Genomic DNA, 20,658 nt, shown 5'->3' with positions numbered 1-20,658 from the left:
AGACAATGTCGTCTGGTTGGACAAGAGACGCCCAGAAACCATGCCTCTCGCACGAAGTCTCTACTGGGGCCCCTTTCGAGATGTGAACCACAGAAGCCGAGCACCAGGCCAGCTAAAGTAAATCTCTACCCATCAAAAAAAAAAAAAAAAACCGGTAGCTTCGAACTCGGTACCTCGCGCGTACGAGAGGCGGATGCTCTACCGCTAGAACACCGCCGCGGTATAAAAACTAAACTGGCCGAAAGAAAGTTTCCAAGCAGTGGAAGTGAGCACCTGCCTAATTCCTCAACGTTCTTTTGCCTGCATAATTAAACTATATATGCACGTGATGGCTCACGGAACAGCTGTTTTATAAAGACATGACCCCATTTATAGTACCTGCATTATAGTGTATGGGCAGCGCTTCTCAAGAAAAAGGGGTTTTTAGGTGCAAGCAGGGTTTGTGTCACTATTTCACTGCTCGAGCTATATGTTCAGACAGTCTTAATGCGACAGCTTAAAGTATAAACCCCATGCAAGCGATCTTGCACGCGACAGCGACAGGCGACGCGATGGAGATGGCTGTCGCGTTCGCTCGTCGCCTACAAGTTGCACCCCATGCTAGCGATGACTTCGAGCGACGTCTCCCCAGTGTTGCCGGTATGAGGGCAGCAATATAGGCGCCGAAACTAGCGTGACGCGTGCTTTATTAACTTAAGTTGATGTATTTTACTGTAAAAAGCAGCATAAAATATTTCTGAAAGTCTTGCAGTAGGTTCTTATCCTTGCACCTATAAATATTCAATCGTTTGCTCGTTCCGTGCGACAATCGGAAGTACTGGAGTTATGTACATCCAGTTCCGGCTTTGCGCTATTGGCTAGTCGCTCATAGCACTTCCGGGCGACGAGCGACGAATTCTAGATTTGCAAAACCGAGCGATCGCGCGACAAGACCGAGCGATCTGTTCAAGCGACGGCCTGATCCGTCGCGCGAACCCGTCGCTCGTCGCTGTCGCGCACAAAATCGCGCTAATGGGGTTTAGCCTTTTAATTGTCCATGTTTTTCCCCGCCAGAATAAGCTTAAGTGCATGTGGAACTGAATTACTTTTACAAACCTTTTCCTTTATTTGCGCAGAGAATAGCCATGAATTTCATTGTCGTTGCAACCAAGGGTGGCGAGACAAGCGCCTCTTCAGTGGCAGGTCTCGAGAAAATGCCCGGTGCGAGGTGGGGCGCGTAGTCGAGTACGCGCAGGTCAAGTTTGCAATGGAACTACCCGGTTGTCGGCCAATACCCAAGAGTGGGTGTGTGAGGCATTGGTATGTGTCACCAAATCCAAAGGTCCACATCTACATCTACCTTGGGATTGGCTGTATGGCAGGGCTTTCGCTCGAGCTTTAGCACTAGGAAACAGTGGCGCATCCGTACCGTCCAAGTTATACTTCTCCAGTGACTCTTGGTCAGGCGTAACGCGCAAGGACCTCTGCGCCCTTGTTACCGACGTTTTCACTTCAGCCATACTTCGGCGCATTTTCGCAATACATGCGCTGTGAATTGCTTCTGCTTTCAAGCTCAAGACTGGGCGTGGCTCAAAGCATTTCTATATCAACAAGGCTTTCGAAACCGAAACTAAAATGTTAAAGTTTATAAATTATTGACGTTTTATAGGATAACACATTGGAAGCAACAGGTTCGTATTATTTCTTGCTTGAAATGGCAAACGTGGTTTAGTTTATGCATTGTCTATCTATATATATATATATATCGCCGATACCGCTTTGCCAACCTTTGCCGCTAGTGTCGCTGGCTGCGCGGCGCGCTAGCACATGGCGGTGGCTAGCAGTTGCAAAGTGTGTTGCTGGGAATAATAATATACCGAATTTCTTGTTTTCACCTTTCGCAGAAACAGCCAGTATCATGGCAGGTGCGTATGTGCATTTCATGCGGCATGTTCCGTATTATTAGTGACCATTGCTGAACACGAACTCTTAGCGAGCTGCCTGCTCGCACCACGCTATCGAGTGATTTCTGCTAGTTTCACGGGTTACCTTTGAAAGCACAAGCAGCTCCGCGCCTCCAGTCTGAGGTTTCTTCTATATTTCTTGTATTAATTCTTTTGTATGCGGCGACTCCGGACGACATCTGTCTAAGTGCGTTTCTGAAGCATGATGAAACGTTTTCGAAGCCGGCATTCACGCTTTCTTGGCTGCCGATCCGTAGTTTGGGCGATACTAGCACTGTTATACGATCATTTAGATTGCAGCGGCTTAATGTCTCATTTTAACCGAAACAGTCAAAAGTACACATGCATGGTTTTGCCGATCTGTCACTAAATCATCTTGCTTAGCTTTACCAAGGACTTGACCGAACCTAACCTCAATTGCATGTCTTTGCGCGCCCTAATTCTCGACCGCGATTGGCTCCCTCGCGCAGGTGACGCAAAGGAACCAATCGCAACCGAGAAATTCGCTCCGGATAGGGCTTGATGGCGATCAAAAGTGCGCCGTGTGACACCCGTATTACACGACTGCAAGATGAATACTGAGTAAAATCCACACCGTGCATGAAGTCTGTAATTTATTAAGGCGGTTGCTTTGTGCAGATATTTCTTGCCAGTTTACACTAGTTACTCGATCTGAAACTGATACACGATGCAGTTGCGAGGGCATGACCCGTCGTCTTCTTGCGCGACAGCGTCGTCCGGATTGCAAAAATCGCCTAGCAACTCGCGAAAGCACCGGCTTGGCTGGAGGAAGCTGTCGAAGCGCCGTGGGGAGTTGAACTACTCGTGTGTCGACCGAGTCTCGTACCCGAGTTTAAGAGTCAGGACCGCTTAGAAGTTCTCTAAATCGACATCACCTTGAACTTGGGCTCTGTGGCTGCTGACTTGACGAGCGTGCGTTGATGCTAAAGGCCGATCTGCGGTAGGAACGAGAAATTGGTTGTGAAGGATTCGATTGCTCCATCATATACCTTTATTGGGTTGAAAATCAGTGCATGGAGCTTAGCAACAGCTACTCTTCTAAAACTCAACAATTCCTGCAAACAGGGTGCCCAAGTTTCTATATTCGGAAACCAGGGTCTGCCATCTTGAAGTGATGCTCAACCCATTCTACTCAGATTGATCATGCTGCATTGGTTGAGTTGTTGGCGTTTGCATCAAGTGCACATAGCTGGCATAACTGTTAGGCATGTCTTGTATACCTCTGAACACAATTTTGGTTCCTTAAACAAGTGCTGACATTGAGAGAGCATACACCTTTTTCTTATACATTTTTATTTCTTTTGCTATGGCTATTATTATTAATGAGGCTCCTGAGACAGCTGAGCACATTTAATGCCAGTCTGTTTGATCTCTAAAGAGACTGTACATGCGATTTAAGGCAGAAAGCTGAACTAGTTGGTTATACGTATAATGCGACATATCACTAGCACGTAAAAAAGGACATGGACAGGAACATGAAAAAAGACACACCGAGCGCTAGACATCAACTGGCTTTATTCTCAGGAGGACACAAATATATATGAAAAAAGACACGTGCGACATGATCAATCTCTAAAGCTTATGCGCAGTGGCGCCTTACTGTGCAAGAATTTTATTTCTTTTGCCGTCAAAGATACGTTAGGTTTGCTGACGCAAGCCTGTTTTTGCTGATGAATAAGGAAGGCCTCGAGTATTTCACGCTCTCTCTGATCTGTGCTAGAAGTAATCACTTCAGTCTTATCAAAGAGCGGCGTGCATTCATTCTCACAGCGCTTGCAATGTGCCGCCAAGTGCCCAGATCCCCATGGTGCCTTAACAAGCAGCTTGTGCTCCATTAGTTCAACTCGCCTGCTTTCAGTAAAAAATTCTCAATGTTTTTTTGACAGAACAGATGTTTGTGGCTGTGCCATTAAACTTCACCGATCATCATCGTTTGTGTTTTTCTCAAAGGCGTAGCCCAGGGTGTCCCAAGAGTACGCATCCAACTGCTGCTGAAAGGCTGTGCAAATCGACCTTTCTACCACCTTGTGGCAGCACGACTACGGCGACGGCCCCGGGACACAGACACCATTGAGCAGCTCGGTTCCTTTGACCCGATGCCCAACGAGCGTAACGAGAAGTTGGTGGCCATCAACTTTGACCGGCTGAACTACTGGTTCGGGCAGGGAGCCAAGACGAGTCCGGGAGCAGGCATGCTCTTAGGTTTGGCAGGATACACAAGCATGCACCCAAAAGTCTATATGAAGGCGTGGAGGAATCGGCGGGCTGCGCTTACTGAAGCTGGAAAGGAAGCTGCTGAAGCGAAGGATGAAGCAGCAAAGGCCGAGAGCTAGGGTGAAAAGGCTGCGAGTTTGTTCTTTGTGTCCCGAAAAATGTTGTTGAAGTCAGCAAGCAAGAAAAAAAGAAATGATGCTGAACTTTTCTGGAAGTGCGTAGGGCGGCTGTCAACAGGCCTACAGTAAGAAGAGCATTGGTGTACACATGCTAGCTGGATCTGTTGAAATACGTGAATGTGCTGTTGTATGTTTCCCTGGACGAGATAACAAGCAGTTGTGGCTCAAGAACGAATAAAATTAGAATTCATTGATGAGCCAGATATTTGATTGTTGTATTGTGCTTATCTATGTTTAAGAGCACCCTTGTAGGATGCATAAACGTGTTCAGGGCATTTCACTAGTGGGGCCACTTTCCTTCATCACACCTGCTCTGCAATCCACTTTGTCTTTCACATTCTATCCACCCTATGACATTTTGCGGGTATTCAGGGAGAAAGAAAAAGCCACCATAGAATATAATACTTCTTATTTACTCAATAATTACTTATCACACTTCTAGCTTTAATGAACCGCGCCATACTGTTGTGCAATGTATATTTGGTCCACAGCTTATTTTAAACAATCTGTAACCATTCACCAAGCACTACGATAGAAGCTGGTGCAATAAAACAGTGATAGTGGCTTTCTCTCTGAACAAGGAAATCTACTAGGTGTTTGTATCGCAGTCATAAATGTGTAGGTTACTTTTCTGGGTTACTTTCCTTAGCACAAAAGCAAAGATTCTTGAAATGTTACATCTTCCTACAAATGGAAAGCACTCTCCACAAAGACCTTGTGTTGGGCTTTTCAAGGCCATAGGCATTAACAACTCGGGATGCTGACAAATATGGATAATCTGAGTAAGGTTTCTACTGCTTACACATGCTGTCCCCACCTGTTGAAAGCAAAAGCCTTCATTTCTTTTATCAATGGTGTGTGATTGAAGCATAGCTGGTAGCCAGATCAATGTCCTGCTAATTAAGAAGAGCACTTATTTTATTCCTTAGTAGATCTTAGCGCAATTTTTGTGCAATAATTATAGAGTAGGGGTCAAAGGAAAGGAAAAGAGGAGGAGTGACAGGTGGTGAGAAAGAGTGAGCATTGCAGTCTGCAAGGACATTATGACCATGTGCCTACACCCAGTGGACAGGGATCTTCACACATTAGGCCTCGTAAACGCAGTGCTTTTGTTACTGGTTTGAGTTGCCAAACTGCACTGAAGCTGTCAGCATAAATGCGAACTCCATTGATGCTTGGTGAGTTGACGAGGGCTTCCATTGTTACGTAAATTTTGTGCAAGTCGTACTGACAAATCAGTATATTAGAAAGCAGTATAAATTAATAAATTTTTTCTGCTTTGGATGTCTTAATGCTTTCGTTACCGTGCTTATAGAAATCAATGAATTTGATTGACAGTTTTCCTATGGATTGTTAAACATTTCTGTTGTAATTCTGCTAGTGGAGTGATGCACAGTATTAAATGACCGAACTATTTGTCAGATCTTAGAAATTTTGGCAGATTGTGGAGTCTAAAACAAAACTTTGACTGGAGGTATTTTCGAAGCTAGGCTTTACTGCTCCTAGCACTCCCTCAATAATACGATGCAAAATTTGCACTTTGGTTGACTGGCCAACATAATTTTTAAATGACAGAAGCTTTTCTCAGCTTGTATGATTTTCCAATCCAACGTGTAGGCGTTTTTAATGATGTCTTAAATAGTCGAAGTTAATGAGTGCATGTTAATTTGATAATTGTATTTGACTTATTTCAAGTGCCACTCTATTTTCCCCATCGTGTGTTACTTTAATCTATGAGAGTTTTGACAGTATATGTAAATATTATTACGAACAATACATCCTGTTGTGAAGGTGTTTCACTCGTACAAGCACGTGCACTCAATTTCAGGCTGACCTTCAACTGAAGCTTGACAAGCAGTCTAATCTCTTACATTTTGAGCGCTGCCTGTGCAAGTGCCCTTATCATCACTGTACAATATCGTGCAACATTACAGATTACCATACAAGACTGTTCAGGAACTGAACAAAGCACGTGGAGGCTCCAGCGCCAGTTGGACACACACCAGACCACATTGCTTGCGCAGAAAAGAGGATCGAATGCAATATCAAGTATGAGGAGGATCTCTACATGCTCCCTGGCCTGACAACCATTGCTTCGCGAGTCTAAATAATGCAGTAATATTTCAACCAGGTGCTTGCTGCAATGCATAATCACAAATTCTCCCTGTACAATAAGAACGTACCCGTTTTGACATTTGCAAAGCTACTGCTTTCCTGCATAGCATGGACATCAATATGGCTAATATTGACACCAACCAATTTTCATAATCTGTTGCGTGATCTGAACAAAAGTTGGGAACTAGAAAAAACCAGGTGCATATTTTGTACATTAAACAGATGTACATGTACATTAAACAGATTAAACATTGTACAGATGTTAAAGGGGCCCTGAACCACACCTCTGGCTTGGTGAAATAACATAGTCCGCGGGTAGCACACGCTGTTGTGAACATCTCGGCCAAGTTCCTCTGTCGTACGCGGTCCGTGGAGCTCGCAAGCGGAGCGCGAAGTCACCTTTTTCTCAAACGCTCTCGTTTCAAAAACCCCATGCTCCTCGCTCTTTTCGGTGTGCTCTATTTCGTCATAAAGCACACTCCAATACGCGGCTGCTATTGGTCGCAGCGCTCGGCTACACCGCGGCCGCCGCAAGGTGCTGCAAGGAGCCCCGTGGCTAAGCGCATTGCGGCTTTCTGAGGACAGCCGCGTTTGGCCATGTTTGGCTTACGTTTAGCGCGGCATAGGCACGGAATCGAAAATTTGAAATGCGCGCCATGGTGACGTCTCCGCCGTAGCCTTCGCAGTGCAAGGCATTGGAGGAGGAAGGGGAGCACAGCTGAGGCCGTGTTTGATTGCCGATAACTCCGCTTCTGCTGAACGCATTGAAGTACTTTTTGCGGCAAAGTGGTTCTGAAATAGCGTATCTTCACTTAAAATGTCTTTGTTCACTTCGATGAAAAGTGGTTCAGGGGCCCTTTAAAACATAAAAGCACCGAAAATTGACACATTTCTGGCGATAACGATAGAGTAAAAGGGGTAACGCGATATTTCCGAGTTTTCATTTCTCTCTTTTTTTTTTTTTTGCTTTCAATGAAAGTCCATTATCCAAGAAAAACAATTGCTGTTAAACCTCACAGCGCCCTAAACAATTTAATAGCTTTTCTACAGTCAGTTTCGCTTTCGTTTCTACTGTGTTGTGACGTTAGTACGCGGTATGTGGTAAAGCGATGAGAGCAGTGCATTGCGACATTTATGACGCTCGCCGAGTCGCCCACCGTGCAGCTACATCGGCTCTCACAACGAGTAGCCCCATATGATGCATGGAAATGGCACGCAAGACTGGGTGACCCGACAAGCCAGCGAAATACTGCATTCGCCCACGAAGTCGCACCCTTGTCGTGCAGAAATGCAAGGCAGTTGACAGACACAAATCTTCGAACTGAATCGTTGCCACAGCCCGAGCGCCCGGTGTTCGTCTGTTTCTTCGGCTCGTTGCTTCGGCGAGATGCCGCTTGTGTTCTGATCCAATTGGACGGCAAGGAACTTCATCGGGCGATGCATGACCATGCAGCATGGCGCGATGCTGCTTCCGACCGTCAAGTACCCTGTCTCTTCGGGCTCGCGTTGCCGTTTTCGGGCGGAGTGCTTTTCTCCCGGTCGGTGAACGAAGCTTATTTTTGCTTTGTTTGTTGTTCGTTCCTTTTTCAAATCGTAACTTTCTCTCGGGTCACATGGGAAAGAAAGTTGCGAGTTCGGAGGCAAGCAAACCGCCCCCGGTTTCCGCGACCCCGTTAAACTGTCAATGTAATGGCAGACAGGTGTCCCTCTTCCCTTCCCCAATGCGCTGAGCCGTGCTTCCTAAAGGGCTGCATAAAATAGCGTCTCTACCTCCCCGCAATCGTGCGCGGTCTCTCTGTCTCGCAGATCAAAGGGACGAACGGATCCATGGTGGGAATAGGTTTGGGCGTGTTCGTTATTCATCGTAATACAAGCATAATTCATCGTAATAAGGGCAAGTCGAGACAGGGCAAGCGCTGTCCTGTGTCGACTTGTCCTTTGTCCTTACTGCGCTGTTTTCTGTATTACGATGAATAACACGACCAAACTTATTCCCTTCGGCGCTTGTCCTGACTCGATTTGTACTTTGTCCTTACTGCGCTATGTTTTCTGTATTGCGAGGATCCGTGGTATAATATCAGTAAGGAGGAGGAGGCCGATCTCACTGTGGGCTGTCATCGCTAATAAAATTTTTATTATTACGGTAGAACACTACGCCCCCTTGACGGGCTTCCCGTGTACAACCGAAATTTCCGTCGTAAGAAACCGAAAAAGAAAAAGGTAAAATGTGAAAGACGGAGCTAAAGACTGGTGGCAAGCACGCGAACGGGCCACGCGCCAGCGCGAGCCTGGAAGGAACGAAGCAGAAGGAGTTCCTGACGGCGGTCGCCATAGCTTCGCGATGCGCCAGTTCTTCCAGAACCTCTGCTCGCTCGGCTCCCGTGGGCAGCGCAACCAGCTGGACCGGCATCAGCCGCCTTCGGGCGCCGTCTCCGGGTCGACCACCCCCGTGGCAGCCGTGCACTCGCGTTCGCTCGCCCATTCGATATCGGGCTTCGCCGTGGACCTCTACCGGCAGCTGTCGCTTGCCACCGGTAATTCTGGCAGCCAACCTGGTATCAGCATTGACAACGGCGGCAGCAAGGACGGTGTGGCCACTGCCACTGTGGCCCCGGCCAACCTGGTATTCTCGCCGTTGGCAGTGGCTGCCGCTCTCTCCATGACCCTGGCGGGCGCCCGCTACGGCACGGCCAAGGTATGCCACCCTGAACATGACATTTGCGACTTTTCATTTTAGTTTGCGCTAATTCAAGGTCCTGGACGTCGAAGCCCTAGAAAGAATATCGCGGCCGTACTCGGAGTGCCCTAAATGATTTACTATTAAAGCAACTTTCTGTGAACCAGCTTTGGTTTAGTATCCCGGGAGCTGTACGGCGTTGCGGAGTCAGAGAGCGTGACCGCGGTAGGTGGTCACGTGGGAGCAGTTCATCGCGTCGTTTTCTCACTCGCTCCGGCTCGCGCACGCTGGTCTGCTATATGCTGCTGCATCGGAACGAGCATTGGATAGCAGCATAGATGACCGGGCGAGCCGGTGTATACTGTTGCGTTTCGCCTGCGACACGTGGTTTTGCCGGCGCGACTGCGGCGGGGCGGCAGACATTTTGGCCCGATCGTCGTCGCCGCAACACTCATCGCCAGGTGTTTCCAGGCGCGACTGCGGCGATGCGACCGCCTAGGGATCATCCTCGCATTCCAGTCATTGTGCCCGAAACAGGCGATGCCAAAGCAGGGATCTCATTCCAGTCATTATGCCCGAAACAGGCGATGCCAAAGCAGGGACCATCCTCTCATTACAGTCATTGTGTCCGACCGGCAGCGCCACGACAGGGTGCTACGAGATCGTGCTCGACATGGTGCTACGGCATCGCTACGACAGTGTGCGTCACCATTAGCCCATTGTACATTCACGTGCTCGTCTTTTGAGGGGTTCCTTCTTGCCCTCAACTGCGAGAGTATAAAAACAGCTGCCCCCGGACGCCAAAAGGAGGGCTCCGATTTCTTCTGCTGAGTAAAGTGCTCTCCCGTCTCTCTACTTCGGTCAAACCTGACCGCCAACTCTTTGCGATGTTAAAATAAACAAGTTGTTTCGTTGTTACCAGTCGACTCATGCTTTGCCGGGACCTTCGGATGCTTCCAGTTGTACCCCAGGCCGCCAGGCCAACGCTACCCTTGGGGCTTGCGACCCAGGTACAACCACGGGCGTCAGCGCCGAGTTCCCAACAGATCGTACCAGCGGTCGGATCCCAAACATCTGGTTGGCAGCGGTGAGATCACCTCCGATCCAAACAACTGTCTGCCAGCGGTGAGATCGCGACAACGGAGGCCAGCAGCGAAGAGATGCAGTTGACTGTATGCTGAGCAGCTCAACGACGATCCGGGAGCAGTGCAACGAGCCCTGTGTGATGACTGGTTGCCTGCAGCGGAACGACTGCGCGGAATTCCTGCCTGCGAGGTTTGGTGAGTGCGGGACTTTCTTCTTCTGAGCTTTGCCAGGCTTTTTGTTAGTGTCAGAAACAGAGCTGGTAATTGTGGTTGTCGTTGCTGCCGGGTTAGTTTGCGGCAAGACAATAGTAAGCAGTAGAGAAAGCAGCATTCAGAGCAGCCATGGATTTGAAGTCGTTGCGCAAACCGAAATTGTTGGAGCTTGCAAGAGAGTTGGGTCTGGATGTCACGGACAAACTCAGAAAACCAGAACTGATAAAGGCTATTCTTGAGTTAGAGGCTGAGGATGACGAGCTGTCGGAATGCCTTGAGACCATTGAAGAGAGAGAGACTGCAAAAAGACAGGAGCGCGAACTTAAAGAGCAAAAAGAAAAAGAAGAGCGTGAACGTAAAGAACAGAAAGAGCGAGAGCAACAAGAGCGTGACCGTCAACACGCTTTGGAAATGAAGCGTCTTGAGGTAGAGATGGAACGCGCTCGTAATGGAAGTCAGGCACACGGTGCAGGAGAACGCGTATTGTTCAAAATGACTGACCTGATGCGGCCGTTTAAGCTTGGAGAGGACATTGGTTTGTTCCTGGTTAACTTTGAGCGAACGTGCGAGAAGCAGGGGTTCTCTCGGGAAACGTGGCCACAGCGCTTGCTCACTTTGTTACCCGGCGAGGCGGCCGACGTAGTCGCTCGCTTGGATAGAGAGGAAGCAGAGGATTTCGACAAAGTAAAATCGAGTCTGCTAAAAAAGTACCGGCTGTCTGCGGAGGCGTTCCGTCGGAAGTTTCGGGAAAATGAGAAAGGCAGAAGTGAGTCATATACAGAGTTTGCGTATAGGCTTATGTCGAACATGCAGGAGTGGCTCAAAGAAGAGAAAGCGTTTGGTGACCACGATAAAGTTCTGCAGTGTTTCGGGCTAGAACAGTTTTATAGTCGGTTACCGGAGAACGTGCGATACTGGGTCTTGGATAGGCCAGACGTTTGTACGGTGGCTAAAGCCGCTGAGCTAGCCGAGGAGTTTGTGACGCGTCGGGCTCGCGGAGCTAAGGACGGTCAAAAGGGTGAATTTGGCTCGAAGTTTGAGAGGCCGAAGTTCACACCCATGAGATTTAAGGGGGACATGCGTAGTGAGGATGCGAGTGAAAGCAGTCCGACCAAACGTAAAGAGACGGCGGCAGCCAAACGCAGAAAGCGGTTCGAGATGAGGCGAGCGCGCTTGTGTTATACGTGCCAGAAGCCGGGTCACTTTTCGGCGCAGTGTCCGGAAACAACACCAAAAGTTGTGTTTTTTTCAATAGGCAGCACTGACGAGAACATGAAGCTTCTCGAGCCTTACATGCGAGACCTCCTCGTAAACGGGAAAGAGTGCCGAGTGCTTCGCGATTCCGCAGCTACGATGGATGTAGTTCACCCGTCTTACGTAGAACCCCATATGTTCACGGGCGAGTGCGCGTGGATCAAGCAAGCCGTGGAAGCTCATAGCGTGTGTCTGCCAGTAGCAAAGGTGCTTATTGAAGGACCTTTCGGAGCGCTTGAGACAGAGGCGGCAGTGTCATCTATGCTGCCACCCCAGTACCCGTACCTATTTTCAAACAGGTCCGATCACCTCCTGCGCGAGAAGGGGCTTTTGTTTGGTGAAGCTAGTGTTCAGGCCTTAACCAGATCGAAGGTTCGGGAGCTCGCTGCAAAGGCGGTAGTTGCGGGGCCGACGTTATCAAACAACGAAAAAGGGTCAGAGGCGCAGCAAGCTGATATTCAGAGCACGCCCGAACTGAATAAAATTGAGTCTGTAACGTTAAAGGCGCCAGATACTGGAGAGGAAAATCCCGATTCGGGAAAGTTAGAAGAGCTATCTACTGATTTGCTCATCGCGCCTACGTCAGACGGACTTGATAGGTTGCTAAAAGTCAGCCGGTCGGCTTTGATAGCCGAGCAAAAAAAGGATGGCAGCCTGGAAAACGTGCGCTGCAATGTCAAAGAAGGTATCGCCAGGAAAACTGCGCGTTTTGTGGAAAGAGGTGGAGTCCTGTACCGGAAGTATCTAGACCGAAGAGGAGTGGAGTTCGATCAGCTGATCGTGCCTCAATGCTATCGTCAGGATCTGTTGCGCTTGTCGCATGGGGGTTCGTGGTCCGGACACCTAGGAGTTAAGAAAACTAAGGACCGTCTCTTGCAAGAGTACTATTGGCCAGGGTGTTTTCGGGACGCAGACCATTTCGTGAGGACATGTGACACTTGTCAGCGGGTGGGCAAACCAGGGGACAAATCGAGGGCGCCGTTGAAATTGGTACCTATCATTACGGAGCCTTTTAGACGGCTCGTTATTGATACAGTGGGACCTCTGCCGGTAACAGCCACGGGGTACAGACACATTTTGACTGTGATCTGCCCAGCGACAAAGTTCCCTGAAGCAGTGCCGCTTAAAGAACTCAGCTCAGTTGAGATAGTTAATGCACTACTGTCCATATTTGCGCGAGTTGGTTTTCCTGCAGAAATTCAATCAGATCAGGGCACAGTGTTTACTAGCGCTTTGACGACAACTTTTCTCGAAAGGTGTGGGGTAAAGCTGCTACACAGCTCAGTGTACCACCCACAGTCGAATTCCGTTGAGAAGCTCCACTCCGTCATGAAGCGCGTGTTGAGAGCCTTGTGTTTTGAACATCAAACTGACTGGGAGCTGTGTCTGCCTGGGGTGATGTTTGCTTTAAGGACCGCGCCGCATGCGGCTACGGGGTTTTCGCCAGCTGAACTGGTGTACGGTCGCTCGCTTCGATCTCCGCTTCGCATGCTTCGAGAATCATGGGAAGGTAGGGGCGACGACCCAGTCGTGGTGGAGTACGTGCTTAAGCTCCTCGAACGCTTAAGAAGGGCACAGGAGTTGTCAGGTGAAGCAATGGCAAAGGCCCAACAGAGGGCCAAGGTTTATTATGATCGGACAGCCAGGGCCCGTCGTTTTGAGGTTGGCGATGAGGTCATGATATTGCGCACATCGCTAAACAACAAACTAGACGTGCAGTGGGAGGGCCCAGCACGAATTGTTCAGAAACTGTCGGACGTTAACTACGTGGTAAGTCTGCCAGGAAAGCGGAAAGCACAGCAAGTTTACCACTGTAATCTGCTCAAACCTTATAGACAAAGGGAAGCAGTGGTGTGCATGATGATAAACGTTCCTGAAGAGCTTCCGGTCGAGCTTCCAGGACTAGGCTCAGTGACGAACAGGGAAGACACCGGTCAAGTCATTAGTGACCTTATCAGTAGAGCACCGCTGTCGCCCGAGCAGAAAACCGAACTACACCAGCTATTACAAGAGTTTCAAGGTCTGTTCTCTGAGAGGCCTGGTAGGACTTCTGTACTTACTCATGATATAGAACTTACCTCCACAGAGCCAGTACGATCCAAGGCGTATCGGGTGTCACCCGCCAGAGCGATATTATGGAGGCTGAGGTAAAGAAAATGCTACAGCTCGGTGTTATTGAGGCAGGTGAGAGTGATTATACCTCCCCTTTGATTTTAGTTGAGGTACCGGGCAAGGAACCTCGTCCTTGCGTCGACTACCGCAGGCTTAATTCCATCACTAAGGATCAAATTTATCCGATCCCTAACATCGAGGAGCGCCTTGAGAAAGTTAGTAGCGCTCAGTTTATTTCCACCCTAGATCTTGTCAGGGGTTATTGGCAGGTTCCACTTACAGAAGAGGCTAGTAGGTATGCGGCGTTCATTTCACCAATGGGAACCTTCCGTCCTAAAGTGTTGAGTTTTGGTTTGAAGAACGCGCCATACTGTTTTTCAAGTCTCATGGATAAAGTGTTGCGGGGACAGCAAGAATTCGCTTTACCGTATCTAGACGACGTAGCGATATTCTCCGCATCCTGGTCTGAGCATATGGCACACTTGCGGGCAGTGCTAACCCGCCTGCGCGAAGCGGGCTTGACAGTCAAGGCTCCTAAGTGCCAGTTAGCACAGGCCGAGGTTGTCTACCTCGGTCACGTGATTGGTCAGGGTCGTCGCCGCCCCTCTGAAATAAAAGTGGCCGCTGTGCGAGACTTTCCGCAACCGCGCACCAAGACCGATATTCGGTCGTTCTTGGGTGTCGCCGGCTACTATCAGAGGTACATCCCTAGGTACTCTGATATCGCGGCTCCCCTGACGGATGCTCTAAGAAAGACAGAGCCTCAAACAGTCGTCTGGGACGAGACCAAGGAAAGAGCTTTTAGCGCCCTAAAGAGTGCCCTAGCAAGCCAGCCTGTGCTACGATCGCCAGACTATACAAAAGGGTTCATTGTTCAGTGCGATGCTAGTGAGCGAGGCATGGGCGTTGTACTGTGCCAACGGGAAAATGGAGAAGTAGAACACCCCGTCCTGTATGCTAGTCGTAAGCTGACCAGTCGTGAGCAGGCGTATAGCGCCACCGAGAAAGAGTGTGCATGTCTCGTGTGGGCCGTTCAGAAATTGTCATGCTATCTAGCCGGCTCGAGGTTTATCATTGAGACGGATCACTGCCCTCTCCAATGGCTGCAGACCATCTCTCCCAAAAATGGCCGCCTCCTGCGCTGGAGCCTCGCTTTACAACAATATTCCTTTGAGGTGCGTTACAAAAAGGGGAGTCTCAACGGTAACGCCGATGGCTTAAGTCGAAGCCCCTAACGTAGGAATCAGCCTCAAAATTGTTTGTTACTGATGTTTTTCTTCCTGAGGCAGGATTTTTTTTTAACATATTGCTTTTGTTTAGTGTTTCAAAGTGATGATATGCTTTCTAGTGCAATTTTTCAATTTGTGGACGCGTTCTGAGTGATGCTAGACTACTGTAAGGAACTAGGCAGTGGTATAACAAGGGGAAAGAGCCTGGCAGGGCTTAGTGAGGGTTGTGCCGTGCTTGCTGACTGAGCGGTTGAGTTTCAGCGTAGTTCTAACGCTTGCCGGGAACGAGAACAAAAATGTGAACTCTCCCGAAGTCACTTTGCAGTGTCCCGTGCGAACCTGAACGAGAGAACGAGGCCTTCTCTGTGCGCTGCGCTCAAGAAACGTCGAGGGACGCCCGACTTCGGTTATGAGCATCATCGAGCGACATCCCTCCGGACAGCGGATGCAGTCCCCTGTCCATCGGGATCTCCTTCCCCCGGCGGGGCGGTCTGTTGCGTTTCGCCTGCGACACGTGGTTTTGCCGGCGCGACTGCGGCGGGGCGGCAGACATTTTGGCCCGATCGTCGTCGCCGCAACACTCATCGCCAGGTGTTTCCAGGCGCGACTGCGGCGATGCGACCGCCTAGGGATCATCCTCGCATTCCAGTCATTGTGCCCGAAACAGGCGATGCCAAAGCAGGGATCTCATTCCAGTCATTATGCCCGAAACAGGCGATGCCAAAGCAGGGACCATCCTCTCATTACAGTCATTGTGTCCGACCGGCAGCGCCACGACAGGGTGCTACGAGATCGTGCTCGACATGGTGCTACGGCATCGCTACGACAGTGTGCGTCACCATTAGCCCATTGTACATTCACGTGCTCGTCTTTTGAGGGGTTCCTTCTTGCCCTCAACTGCGAGAGTATAAAAACAGCTGCCCCCGGACGCCAAAAGGAGGGCTCCGATTTCTTCTGCTGAGTAAAGTGCTCTCCCGTCTCTCTACTTCGGTCAAACCTGACCGCCAACTCTTTGCGATGTTAAAATAAACAAGTTGTTTCGTTGTTACCAGTCGACTCATGCTTTGCCGGGACCTTCGGATGCTTCCAGTTGTACCCCAGGCCGCCAGGCCAACGCTACCCTTGGGGCTTGCGACCCAGGTACAACCACGGGCGTCAGCGCCGAGTTCCCAACAGATCGTACCAGCGGTCGGATCCCAAACAATACCAAAACGTCGCGACGTCCTGCTCCCACGCGATGACCACCTTCTGTGTTATGACGTCGCGACGCACATACGTCTCGGCGAAATTCCCAACTCCGGATATCAATGTGCCTCCAATGGAGATTCAGAACCGAAGATCGTCTTTGTATTGCAGGTGTCGTGTAACACGTTTGTGTAAGAGTGTGAGTGAGTGAGTGAAAAACTATTAGCTCTAGTTTCGCTGGTCTTCTGCGGTCTTCAGATGGCTTCGTCCATCTTCTAGCACAACGGTCGGTTGCCCTTAGTCCAGGGCTCCGCTGGATGTTGCTGCCAGTTGTGCTCGCAGAATCAGGCCTTCTTGGTCGACCTGGCGATCGCTGGAGAGCACTCCCTCCCATTGCTCCGCACTCGGGTTTGGTATAACGGGTACCACGTCTATCTTCTGGCATGTCCACGTTATGTGATACAGCGTGGGTGTTTCGTGGACGAACAATTGTGTGTGTGAGTCAGAGCGTGTACGACGATGAGCATAACGGCGACGGACGATGACATATGACCACTAATGTATGGTACTCCGGCGAACAAACGCCTTACAAAGTTATTTTTTTTTTTCGTTTTGACGTGGGCAGGTCGCGAAGGTTGTACGATTCGCGCATTCCATTCCTGTGTTTGTGGCGCGTGCACACGTGCTCATTTTGTAGTAGTCTCACAGCGCCAGTCGGCCTTGGCACGAGACAATTTTGCACATGTCAGTGGCATAAAAATTTGGAGGCTCCCTGACTGCTTCTCACGCTTCCCGGCAATGAACGGGGCTAGTCGATTGGTGGACGTTCATGTTTGTATTGAGCTTAGTGTTACACTGACGAACATAAGGGACACGACACGTCCGCGTCTTGTCCCCTATGTTCGTCAGTGTTGAAAGTAACCGTGATGTTTACCTGGAGACGCTAGCGGCGAACGCTATGCACGAAGGCGAGCTTTCTGGTAGAAACGCGGCCTCCTGCGTGGGCCGCGATGCGGCGGTGGCGAGCGCCATCTGGAGGTATTGCAAGTAACCGGGCGCGCCGCTTTATGGCCTTTGAGATTTGCGTGCGCCGGCGTTCCCCAGTCCTCGAGGCCATGAATTCCGCTCTATGAATGGTAGAAACGCTGGAAAAGGGGTTTGTGTTTTGAGTCTCCGCGTAAGAGAATTATGTTTTCTGGTATATTCAAATTACAATACGACGCTATCATGTCTGTAGGTTGTGTGTAATTCGTACATTACGATTTTTCTTTCGTATTTTACCCTGAGAAATTCAATAAGTTCAGTAACTTCCTTGCGCTTCATGGCGTGATTGGGTATGCGTGGTTTTTGAAATTGTTGTTGCCGAAACGGTGGTCGGTGCGGGACCTTTAACGCTATCGCGTAATAGGTAGAGCAACGACCTTCTCTGCCGGTGGTCCTTTGTTCGATCCCACCGTCGTCAGACGCGTAATATATTTTATCGAAGATGCCAGAAACGAGGCGAGAATAGCACCTATGTATACACCTATGTACCTGCAGAGTGCCTCGCATAAAAAAAAAAGAACGATCCATCGAGCATCGCATACCGGCATCGCACCTGCAGGAGCTGGCTTCGGTGCTTCACGTGCGCGACGACGACCAGGTCCACGGCCAGTTAGCCGCGCAGCTGTCGCAGTCCGCGAACCGCGCGCTGAAGGTCACCTTCGAGGTGAACAACTGCATGTACGCCGACCGGCGGTACCACGCGCTCGAGGGCTACCTGTCCTTCCTGCGAGACACGTACGGCGACGGCAGCGTGCGCTTCGTGGACTTCGCCGAGCACCACCGCGAGGTGCGCGCCGAGGCCAACGAGCGCGTGGCCCGGCTCACCGCCAACGCGGTGCGCGAGCTCCTGGCCGCCGACAGCATCGGCCCCGGCACGGCGCTGGCGCTCGTGAGCGCCGCGTGCTTCCGCGGCGCCTGGGAGTCGCCCTTCCAGGTACAATCGTCGAGAGTGCGCCGTGTGTGCGCGATCGGTGCGATTCGACCGCCACTGCGTTCCACTACCTTTTAGACTGCACATTTAGCTTGTGGTATACGTGACCATATACAGCCGTGGACGGCAGGTGGTTACGGCCAACGTTGCTGACCTGGTCTATAGTAACGTCGGTTATGGCATCGCCCTTGAAACGAGGTGGCGACAAATAGGCGCCTAGCCGGCCTGAGCTAATCGTCTTTTACTAAGTCTGTTTTAGGCTCTTTAATTTCTCTATATTTGTTCTTTTCATTCAAAGCTCTATATGTGGCCTGTAAAGGCACCTACGCCTGTAGCAAGCCTGGCTCCCTCTACTCCGGCAGATGATCATGAAATGGCGCTCTTTTCCTATTGAAAAGAGTGGTCATGGTACTGAGTCGCCTCCCCCCTCTCCCCGTCCTCTTTTTACGGAATCGCTAGTATAACTGTACAATTGATGTATAGAAGTCTTGAATATATATATAGGCCGCGCGCCGACCTCACGCAGCCTGGGTTCACGGGGCCCGACGAGTTCTACGTGGACCCCGAGACCGTGGTGCGCGTGGACATGATGACGCAGATGCACGCGTTCGCCATGTCCCACTGCGACCAGCTGCAGGCCACCGCGCTCGAGATGCCGCACGTGGGCGGGAAGACCGCGATGATCTTCATCCTCCCCGACGAGATGGGCGGGCTGCGCGCGCTGGAGCAGAACCTGACCGCGGCCCTCCTGTTGGACCTGGTGCGCGGCCTGCGCGAGAAGCCCAACGTGATGCTCAAGCTCCCCAAGTTCGTGGTGCAGCAAAGCCTGAGGCTGCGCGACACCCTGGGCGCCATGGGCGTCCGCGAGCTGTTCACAAGGCGGGCCAACCTGTCGGGCATCTTCGAGACCGGAAGCCCCGCCCTGTGGGACGTCTTCCACGGCGCCTTTCTGGACGTGAACGAAGAAGGCACGGTGTCCGCGGCGCCCGGGACCGACTGCGTGCCCGGGAGCGGGCCCGGGATGGGCGAGATCACTCATTTCGCCGTCAACCGGCCCTTCATGTTCCTCGTCGGCTCCAGGCGGACGACCTTCTTCTTCCTGATGGGCTCCGTGCGAAGACCGTGAACCCGCGCCGTGGCCCGCGTCTGGTGCCGCCCCAGCGCGCAGGGCAGATCGCGGGCAAATCGTCCAATTCCGCCACGTCTGCGTTTTGGGCCAGTCAGACGTGACGGGATGACGAATTTGGCAACATGGCGGTGGCGGTACCCGAGCGTCGCCTTCTGCGCGCCCGCCTCCGGCAGCTTCAGGGCCGGTGCGCGCGATGACGCCTGTGCCTACCTGTCCGTGGAAGACGTCCTCTTCGTTCCTGCAGTGACGCACCACATGCGTTCACCGCTGCTCATAGTGGCGCCTGCGTTGCCGTTTAATAAACCGAAACGCAATTCTGTATGCAAAGGCGTCATCTGTGGCAGCCGCAGGATCTCGCGGATGGCCGCGTGGGAGCGAAATTGTGTAGCGGCGACTGCAAGCGGTTTGAACATGCAGCAGCACTGATCGCTTTGCCTTACAAAAAATATTTTAAAGCCGTCCGATTTCTTGAGTTTAGCTAATAGCTATCGTTTTAAACGATACCCGAATATTTATAATTGTCGTTTAATTAAGTTAGTCTGAGCTCCAACCTACTTATCGTTTAAAAATATATTGACTACATTGCAGAGCGATTTTCCGTAAGCTGAATAAACGCGCGATGTCACTGGCATTGCGATCTGAGTTGTACGTGAAATATCTAAGGGCATACCGGCGAACATCGAGTGCGTGTTTTATTGATTTGTTGCAGTAATTTCATATACATGGTCATGGCTCCACGCATTCCACTGTAAGGAAATCGCGTAATTGACGCGGGAGAGAAATGTCGTAGACGGCGCGCCAAAAGCAGCCGTCAATTCATACTTTATTTTTATGAAGAGCACGAACACGTCCGTGTGTTGCCGGCGACAGACGTGCACGCACTGTAGCAGACGTCTGCTAGGTAGGTAGTGCCATATTGTGGATCGTTTCGAACTGGAACATAATTTCCCATTTACTCTGGCCTGACAAATCGCAGTTGGCCGAGAACAAGCTGTTTATCCACCCACAGCCATCAAGGCATCTTAATGACACGTCTAGAGATTCCAGACGGTACCGAAGTATGCTCGAGCATACTTCGAGCATACCTTCTACGTTTTTCCAGTACCAGCCCAGTGGCGCCCAAACCGGGGGTCACTGAAAGGGCGTCATTTTCCCATGTAGTTGGACACAGCTTATGGGGCGCGCATGGTTCAGGTCACGTTAACTATCGTCCCTGGCACGTGATCGCACATCACGCAGAAGGCAAGAATCGGGCATGGTTGTGGCAGTAGCACCCAGCTAAAGTTATCCACGCTCTAGCGTCAACCGTGAGTAAATGTCTGGTAAT

At 50.5% G+C, this 20,658-nt stretch overlaps 2 protein-coding genes across 2 annotated transcripts; both read left to right on the top strand.

Annotated features, from left to right (window-relative positions):
- Nucleotides 1–1,763: 1,763 nt before the first annotated feature.
- On the top strand, nt 1,764–4,560 carry mRpS16 (mitochondrial ribosomal protein S16). Its single transcript, XM_075696052.1, has 2 exons — nt 1,764–1,904; nt 3,915–4,560. Exons 1-2 carry the CDS (start codon nt 1,898–1,900, stop codon nt 4,295–4,297), a joined length of 390 nt encoding a protein of 129 aa, XP_075552167.1. The 5' UTR covers nt 1,764–1,897; the 3' UTR covers nt 4,298–4,560.
- Nucleotides 4,561–8,740: 4,180 nt separating this feature from the next.
- Nucleotides 8,741–19,664, top strand: LOC142585347 (ipis-1-like). The gene is made up of 3 exons (XM_075696051.1): nt 8,741–9,167; nt 17,831–18,205; nt 18,729–19,664. Exons 1-3 carry the CDS (start codon nt 8,814–8,816, stop codon nt 19,326–19,328), a joined length of 1,329 nt encoding a protein of 442 aa, XP_075552166.1. The 5' UTR covers nt 8,741–8,813; the 3' UTR covers nt 19,329–19,664.
- Nucleotides 19,665–20,658: the final 994 nt, after the last annotated feature.

This window comes from Dermacentor variabilis, chromosome 6, assembly GCF_050947875.1.
Source record: "Dermacentor variabilis isolate Ectoservices chromosome 6, ASM5094787v1, whole genome shotgun sequence".
Taxonomy (NCBI): domain Eukaryota; kingdom Metazoa; phylum Arthropoda; class Arachnida; order Ixodida; family Ixodidae; genus Dermacentor; species Dermacentor variabilis.
The sequence above is the reverse complement of the archived record's forward strand: the minus strand, read 5'-3'. Positions and strand labels throughout refer to the sequence as shown.

What these genes read in the sequence shown, in the direction of transcription:
- LOC142585347 (XM_075696051.1), top strand. Translation starts at nt 8,814, where the DNA reads ATGCGCCAGTTCTTCCAGAACCTCTGCTCGCTCGGCTCCCGTGGGCAG. An exon ending in CCCGCTACGGCACGGCCAAG is followed by an intron (nt 9,168 to 17,830) that starts GTATGCCACCCT and finishes TCGCACCTGCAG; the next exon opens with GAGCTGGCTTCGGTGCTTCA. An exon ending in CCTGGGAGTCGCCCTTCCAG is followed by an intron (nt 18,206 to 18,728) that starts GTACAATCGTCG and finishes GACCTCACGCAG; the next exon opens with CCTGGGTTCACGGGGCCCGA.